General features: G+C 60.1%; 1 protein-coding gene across 1 annotated transcript; it reads left to right on the forward strand.

Annotated features, from left to right (window-relative positions):
- The first annotated feature begins 1814 nt into the window (after window positions 1-1814).
- LOC128949041 (acrosin-like) lies at window positions 1815-7635 on the forward strand. Its single transcript, XM_054293834.1, has 5 exons — window positions 1815-1965; window positions 2947-3126; window positions 3638-3888; window positions 5487-5617; window positions 7309-7635. The coding sequence occupies exons 1-5, from the start codon at window positions 1898-1900 to the stop codon at window positions 7633-7635; spliced, it is 957 nt and encodes a 318-aa protein (XP_054149809.1). The 5' UTR covers window positions 1815-1897.
- The last annotated feature ends 1149 nt before the right edge of the window (window positions 7636-8784 follow it).

An 8784-nucleotide genomic window follows, 5' to 3' on the forward strand; every position in this document is an offset into this window, starting at 1 on the left:
AATGGGGCTTTGGGAAAATAAAAATATAATAATAATAATAATAATAATAATAATAATAATAATAATAATAATTATTATTATTATTATTATTATTATTATTGTTATTGTTATTATTGTTATTGTTATTGTTATTGTTTTTATTTTTATTTATTCATTTATTTATTTATTTATTTATTTATTTATTTATTCTCCCTGCTGAGAACCTTCCGTGTGTACAGGGGAAATGGAGCTTTGGAAAAATAAAGATATAAATAAAATATTAAAATACCTATAACTGTAAATATAAATATAAATATAAATATAAATATAAATATATATAAAGTTCCCTGCTGAGAAGCTTCGCCCATTTGCAAGGAGAAAAATTGAGTTTTATAAAAATTTAAAAATAAAAATAAAAATAAAAACCCCGTAAAGATAAACATATACATAAACTAAAACTAAAATTAAAAATAAAAATAAAATAATTTCTCTGCTGAGAACTTTCCCCTGTTTACATACAGAAAAATAGATTTTTGTAAAAATAAAAATAAATAAAAATAAAAAAAAATTCCCTGCTGAGAAGCTTCCCTTGTTTACAAACAAGGATTTTTGGGATGAAAATGATTTTGGGAGAAAATGGGAATTTCGGGATGGGAATTTTTGGGATGGGGGGTTTGGGATATTTTGGGATGGGAATTTTGGGATAGGGATTTTAGGATGGGAGTTCCGGGATGTTTTGGGATGGGAATTCTGTGAAGGGAATTACGGGATGGGGATTTTGAGAATGCAATTTTGGGATGGGATTTTTGGCATGGGAATTTTGGGATATTTTGGGATGGGAATTTTGGGAATGCAATTCTGTGATGGGGATTTTGGGGTGGGAGTTTCTGGCGTATTTTGGGATTGGAATTTTTGAAAGGGAATTTTGGGATGTGGATTTAGGGAATGCAGTTTTGGGATGGGAGTTTCTGGGATGGGGCTTTTGGGGTATTTTGGGATGGGAATTCTGGGATGGCAATTTTGGGATAGGGATTTTGGGATGGGAATTTTAGGAATGCAATTCTGTGATGGGATTTTTGGGATGGGAGTTTTTGGCATATTTTGGGATGGGAATTCTGGGATAGGGATTTTGGGATGGGAGTTTTTGGGATGGGGCTTTTGGGGTATTTTGGGATAGGGATTTTGGGATGTGAATTTTCAGGTATTTTGGGATGGGAATTTTGGGATGACAATTTTGGCTTGGGATTTTTGGGATGAGGATTTTTGGGATGGGGATTTTGGGATGTTTTAGGACGGGAATTTTGGATGGGGATTTTGGGATGGGAATTTTGGGATGACAGTTTTGGGATGGGAGTTTTGGGATGGGGATTTTGGGATGGGAGTTTTGGGATGGGGATTTTGGGAATGCAGTTCTGTGATGGAGATTTTAGGAGGGGATTTTTGGGACGGGAGTTTTTGGGATGTTTTAGGATGGGATTTTTGGGATGGGATTTTTGGGATGGGATTTTTGGGACGGGGATTTTAGGGGTGACAATTTTGGGATGTGGATTTTGGTTCGGGATTTTTGGGATGGTTTAGGAAGGGATTTTTGGGATGGGTGTTTTGCGATGTTTTAGGATGGGATTTTTGGGACAGGGACTTTTGGGACAGGAATTTTTGCCTCGAGATCTTTGGGATGACAATTTCGGGATGGGATTTTCGGGACCGGGATTTTGTTCCGGGAGCTCCCGGCATTGCCCGAGGCCGCCCCGGACCCTCCGCTCCCCCCCCCCCCGCCCCCCCCGGTTCCACCGCTCTGTGACGGCGCCGGGCGGAACCGGGGCCGCTCTGTGACGTCATCCCCGGCCCGGCGGGACCCTCGGGACCGGGGGGGACCCGCGGGGAGCCTCGGGCGCTGCCGCTGTGCCCTGGCCCAGCCATGGCTCCGCTCTGGCTCCTGCTGCTCCTGCTGGCAGCGCCCGCCCGCGCCACCTGGGACTCGTGCGAGTGGGTGACACCCCGGGGTCCCCGAGGGCGCCCGAGGGTCCCCAAGGTCACCTGAGTGTCCCTGAGGGTGTCCCGAGGGTCTCCAAGGTCACCTGAGGGTCCCCTGAGTGTCCCCGAGGGTCTCCAAGGTCTCCTGAGTGTCCCCGAGGTCACCTGAGGGCGTCCCCAGGGTCCCCCGAAGGTCCCCAAGGTCACCTGAGGATCCCCGAAGGTCCCCGAGGTTGTCCCGAGGGTCCCCAGGGTCCCCTGAGGGTGTCCCGAGGGTCCCCGAGGTCCCCGAGATCCCCGACGTCACCGCAGCCCAGAGGGGGTCGCAGCCCCGTGCCCGTGCCAGGCTCTGGCCCCACCAAGGGGACACGTGTGGCACTGGGGGTGTCCTGTCCCTGTGTCGGGGGTCCCCTTGTCCCTGTCCAGTGTCACGGTTCCTCTCCCCATCTTGGGGGTCACTGTCCCCGTGTCTCTGTCCCTGTGTCCCTGTCCCTTCCCGATGTCAGAGTGTCACTGTCCCCATGTTGCAGTGTCGCTGTCCCTGTGTCCCCGTGTCCCTGTTACTGTCACAGCCCAGGGCTGGCACAGCCGGTCAGGTAGAGCCGGTGGGCACAGTCACGTCCCCGGGTGATGTCCCTGCCCCCGTGTCACCATCCCTGTCCCTGTCCCTGTCCTGGTGTCAGGTGTCCCTGTCCCGTATCGCGGTCCCAGTCCCTGCTCCTGTCCCATCTGTCCCTGTCCCCATCCCTGTCCCTGTCCCTGTCCCTCTGTCCCCATGCCTGTCCCTGTGTCCCTCTGTCCCTGTCCCAGTGTCTGTCCCTGTCCCCGTGTCTGTCCCTGTCCCCATCCCTGTCCCCTCTGTCCCTGTCCCCGTGTCTGTCCCTGTCCCCGTGTCTGTCCCTGTCCCCATCCCTGTCCCCTCTGTCCCTGTCCCCGTGTCTGTCCCTGTCCCCGTGTCTGTCCCTGTCCCCACATCTGTCCCCGCCCCCCCAGCGGAACGTGCGGTCTCCAGCCCATGGCCGAGGAGTTCGGCGGCGGCTCCGGGCCGGTTCCCGGGGCCTGGCCGGGGCTGGCGAGCATCCAGGACCCGCTGCGGGCCGGCAGCGGCCACGTCTGCGGCGGGAGCCTGATCGCGCCCGGCTGGCTGCTGACCGCGGCGCGCTGCCTGCCCCGGTGAGCGGGATAGACCCGGGATAGGCTGGGATAGAGCCGGGTGGGACCGGGATAGACCCAGGATAGGCTGGGGCGGGACTGGGGTGGGACCGGGATAGACCCGGGATGGGCCTGATCGCGCCCGGCTGGCTGCTGACCGCGGCGCGCTGCCTGCCCCGGTGAGCGGGATAGACCCGGGTGGGACCGGGATAGGCTGGGATGGGCTCAAGATGATCCTGGATGGGGTGGGATGGGTCCGGGATGGGGCGGGATAGACCCGGGATAGGCTGGGATGGGCTGGGATGGCCTCAGGGAGCTCTGGGATGGCCCTGGGATGATCCGGGATGATTTTGGACGCTCTGGGATGATCTGGGATGGCCCCAGGGTGGCCCTGGGATGATCCAGGACAATCTGGGATGGTCCAGGATGGCCTCGGGATGGCCCCGGGATGATCCATGCTGCCCTCCCCCTCCGTTACCCTCGGTGTCCCGGTTGGCCCCAGCTCCCCTGACGGTGTCCCCGGTGTCCCCAGGAACGTCACCGCCTGCCGGGTGGTTCTGGGCGCCGCCGACCTGAGCGACCCCGGGCCCGAGGCTCAGGTGCGGCGGGTGCGGCGGGCGCGGCTGCACCCGGGGCTGGACGTGGCGCTGCTGCAGCTGCAGCCGCCGGCGCGGTGCAGCGACTTCGTGCAGCTGGGCTGCGTCAGCCGGGCCGCGGAGCGGCGGGGCACGGAGGGCATCGGGCCGTGCTACACCGCGGGGTGGGCACCGCTGGCCGGCACAGGTGAGTGCCAGGGGGCACAGGTGAGGGATGGGCACAGGTGAGTGCCAGGTGTGTCTGACATGGGCACAGGTGAGTGCCAGGTGGGGATGGGATGGGCACAGGTGAGTGCCAGGTGGGGATGGGATGGGCAGCGGGGCACGGAGGGCATCGGGCCGTGCTACACCGCGGGGTGGGCACCGCTGGCGGGCACAGGTGAGTGCCAGGTGTGCCCCAGGTGTGTCTGAGGTGGGCACAGGTGAGTGCCAGGTGTGTCTGAGATGGGCAGCGGGGCACGGAGGGCATCAGGCCCTGCTACACCGTGGGGTGGGCACCGCTGGCAGGAACAGGTGAGTGCCAGGGGGCACAGGTGAGGGATGGGCACAGGTGAGTGCCAGGTGTGTCTGAGCTGGGCAATGCGGCACCGAGGGCATCGGGCCGTGCTACACCGCGGGGTGGGCACCGCTGGTGGGCACAGGTGAGTGCCAGGGGGGCACAGGTGAGTGCCGGGTGGGGCTGAGGTGTCTGAGCTGGGCACAGGTGAATGCCAGGTGTGTCTGAGCTGGGGCTGGGCTGCCCTGGCAGGCACAGGTGAGTGCCAGGGGAGGATAACATGGGCACGGGTCAGTGCCAGGTGTGTCTGAGGTGGGCACAGGTGAGCAATGGGTGGGCTGAGGTGGGCACAGGTGAGCAGCAGGTGTGTCTGAGCTGGGGCTGGGGGTCCGTGGTGGCAACAGGGCAGTGCCAGGGGGATGGGATGGGCACAGGTGGGGGTCAGGTGGGGCTGAGCTGGGGCTGAGGGGGCACAGGTGAGTGCCGGGGGACGATGGGGGTCACAGGTGAGTGCCAGGTGTGTCTGAGGTGGGCACAGGTGAGTGCCAGGTGTGCCTCTGTGTCAGGTTAAGATCCCATCATGGTCTCAGGTGTGTCCTGAGGGTGGGCTGCGGTCCCTGGGATGGGGGCTGGGGTCCCACAGAAGACACAGGTGTGCCCCAGGTGTGCCCAGGGTGTGTAATGGGTGTGCCCCAGGTGTGCCCAGGTGTGTCCCAGGTCTGTCCCAGTTGTGCCCAGGTGCGTCCCAGATGTCCCCAGGTGTGTCCCAGGTGTGCCCAGGGGTGCCCAGGTGTCCCCAGGTGTGCCCAAGGGTGCCAGGTGTCCCCAGGTGTCCCCAGCTGTACCCAGGTGTATCCCAGGTGTACCCAGATGTGCCCAGGTGTCCCCAGATGTCCCCAGGTGTGTCCCGGGTGTGCCCAGGTATGTCCCAGGTGTACCTGGTGTATCCCAGGTGTCTCCAGGTGTCCCCAGGTGTGCCCAGGTGTACCCAGGTGTGCCCAGGTGTTCCCAGGTGTGTCCCAGATGTGTCCCAGGTGTCCCCAGGTGTCCCCAGGTGTCCCCAGGTGTATCCCAGGTGTCCCCAGGTGTACCCAAATGTGCCCAGGTGTCCCCAGGTGTATCCCAGGTGTATCCCAGGTGTACCCAGATGTGCCCAGGTGTCCCCAGGTGTACCCGGGTGTGGCCAGGTGTGCCCAGGGTGTGTCCCAAGGGTGCCAGGTGTCCCCAGGTGTCCCCAGCTGTGCCCAGCCGTGCCCGGTTCGGGCTCTCACGCCCGGCCCCGCCCCCAGCCCCGCCCCGGGAGGTGATGCGGGAGGCGCAGGTGCGGCTGCTCCCGCCCGAGCTCTGCGACAGCGCCGGGAGCGCGGCCCCGCCCCAGGTGTGCGCGGAGCGCCCGCGGGGCGGCTCAGACACCTGCCAGGTGAGCCCCGCCCCTCAGCCGGAGCCCCGCCCCGGGCCCGTTCCCCACCTGGGACCCGTGTCCCGGTGCCAATCCCTGTGCCAGTTCCAATCCCAATCCCAATCCAAATCCTGATCCTGATCCTGATCCCAATCCCAATCCCGGTCCCTGTCCTGATCCTGGCCCCAATCCCAATCCCAATCCCAATCCTGACCCTGGTGCCAGTTCCAATCCCAGTCCTAGTCCCGATCCCAATCCTGATCCCAGTCCTAATGCCAGTCCCATTTCCGATCCCAATCCCGATCCCGGTGCCAGTACCAATCCCAGTCCTGATCCCCATCCCAATCCCCCATCCCAGTCCTAATCCCAGTCCCAATCCCAATCCCGATCCCAGTCCCTGTCCCGATCCCGGTCCTAATCCCAATCCTGATTCCAGTCCTAATCCCAGTCCCAACTCCGGTCCCGATCCCCATCCCGATCCCAGTGCCAGCTGCAATCCCAATCCCAGCCCCGATTCCAATCCTGATCCCGGTCCTAATCCCAGTCCTGGTCCCGATCCCCATCCCGATCCCGATCCCGGTGCCAATCTCGATCCCAGCCCCGTTCCCGTTCCCATTCCCTGCCTGGGTCCCGTGTCCCGGGGCTGCCAACCCCACCCCGGTGCCAATCCCAATCCCAATCCCAATCCCAATCCTGACCCAGGTGCCAGTCCCAATCCCAATCCCCATCCCAATCCTTATCGCGGTCCTAATCCCAGTCCCGGTCCCTGTCCCGATCCCTGTGCCAGTTCCAAACCCAATCCCAATCCTGATCCAAATCCTGACCCTGGTGTCAGTTCCAATCCTGATCCCAATCCCGATCCCAATCCCAATCCGAGTACCAGTTCCAATCCTAACCCCAGTCCCAGCTCCAGTCCTAATCCCAATCCCGGTCTCGGTCCCAATCCCCATCCCCATCCCAATCCTGATCCCGGTCCTAATCCCAGTCCCAGTCCCGAATCCCCATCCCTATCCCGATGCCAGTGCCAATCTCAATCCCAGCCCCGTTCCCGTTCCCGTTCCCATTCCCTGCCTGAGTCCCGCGTCCCGGGGCTGCCATCCCGACCCCGGTGCCAATCCCGGTGCCAGTTCCAATCCTAATCCCAATCCTGATCCCGGTCCTAATCCCAATCCCAGTCCCGGTGCCAATCTCGATCCCGCTCCCGATCCCTGTGCCGATCCTGATCCCGATGCCAATCCCAATCCTGGTTCCAGTCCCGTTCCCGGTCCTGATCCCAGCCCCGGTCCCGATCCCGGTCCTGATCCCGATCCCGATCCCGATCCCCACCCGTGTCCCGGGGCTGCCCCTCCCCCCACTGACTCCCACCGCCCCTCCCCCACTGACTCCCACTGCCCCTCCCCCACTGACTCCCACTGCCCCTCCCCCACTGACTCTCCGCCTCCCTGCCCCCTTTCGCTGACCCTCTCCCCTTCCCATTGCCCCTTCCCCACCTTGCCCCTCCCCCCTCTGCCTCCCTCTCCCCTCACTCTCCCCCTTCCCTTCCCTTCCCTTCCCTTCCCTTCCCTTCCCTGAACCTTCCCTTCCCTGAACCTTCCCTTCCCTGAACCTTCCCTTCCCTTCCCTTCCCTTCCCGAAACCTTCCCGAAACCTTCCCGAAACCTTCCCTTCCCGAAACCTTCCCTTCCCTTCCCCCTCTCCGCTCTCCCGGTCAGGGTGACCCGGGCGCGCCCCTCGTGTGCCGGTTCCGGGGCTCGGGCCCGTTCTGGCTCCTCGGTGTCACCGCCAGCGGCCGCGGCTGCGTCTTCACGCCGGCCTGGCTCTTCAGCCGCTGGATCCTGCGGCAGCTGGAGAGCCCCGAGCCCATCGACACCTTCGCGAGCACCGGCAGGAGCACCGGCGGCAGCGCCGGGAGCAACGGGAGCGCCGAGAGCAGCGGCGGGAGCGGCCCGGGGCTCGAAGAGCCGAGCGCGGTGCTGCTGCGGTTCTTCTCCGTGATGCGGGACCTGATCCGCTTCCTGCGGGACACCGCGGGCGGCTGAGGGCGCGGGACTGCCGGTGTACCGGGATGGGCACTGCCGGTGTACAGGGACGGGAGTGACCGGGATACCGGGACGGCACTGCCGGTGTACCGGGATGGGCACTGCCGGTGTACGGGGACGGGAGTGACCAGGGCACTGCGACGGGACTGCCGGTGTGCCGGGATGTGAATTCCCTCCCGGGATGGAAATTCCCCGTGTACCGGGATGCGAATTCCCTCCCGGTGTGCCGGGATGGGAATTCTTTCCCGGATGAGTACTCCCGGTATCCCAGGACAGGAATTCCCTCCCGGGTGGGCATTCCCGGTGTCCCAGGATGTGAATTCCCTCCCGGGACGGGAATTCAGGGTGTACCGGGACAGGAATTCCCTCTCGGTGCGCCGGGACGGGCGTGCCCGGTGTGCCAGGACAGGAATTCCATCCCGGAATGAGCATTCCCGGTGTCCCGGGACAGACATTCCCTCCTGGATGAGCACTCCCAGTGTCCCGGGGTGGAAATTCACTCCCGGTGTCCCAGGCTGACCTCTCCCGGTGTCCCGGGACAGGAATTCCCTCCCGGTGTCCCGGGCCTCGCCCGCTCCGTGCCCATCCCGAGCAGCGGCCCCGCCCCCCCGGCTCTAATTTGAATAAAATCCCGCATTTTGCTCATTCCTGATTTGCTCGTTCCTGATTTGCTCGTTCCCGTTTTTCTTGTTCCCATTTTTTCCATCCCCGTTTTTCCCATGCCCGTTTTTCCCATTCCTGTTTTCCCCATCCCCATTTTGCTCTTTCCTGTTTTGCTCATTCCCATTTTTCCCATCCCCATTTTGCCCATTCCCGTTTTCCCATTTTCTTCATTCCCATTTTGCCCATTCCTGATTTGCTCCTCCCCGTTTTGCCCGTTCCCGTTTTACCCATTCCCCGTTTTTCCCATCCCCATTTTTACCATTCCCGTTTTGCCCATTCCCATTTTGCTTGTCCCCGTTTTGCTCGTTCCCATTTTGCCCAATCCTGTTTTCTTCATTCCTGTTTTGCTTGTTCTCATTTTGCTCGTTCCCATTTTGCTCGTTCCCATTTTGCCCATTCCCATTTCGCCCATTCCTGTTTTGCCCATTCCCATTTTGCTCACTCCCATTTTTCCCATTCCCGTTTTTCTCATTCCTGTTTTTCTCA

This window comes from Melozone crissalis, unplaced genomic scaffold, assembly GCF_028551555.1.
Source record: "Melozone crissalis strain CALT ecotype California unplaced genomic scaffold, PUWL_Pcris_2 ptg000194l_1, whole genome shotgun sequence".
NCBI lineage: Eukaryota > Metazoa > Chordata > Aves > Passeriformes > Passerellidae > Melozone > Melozone crissalis.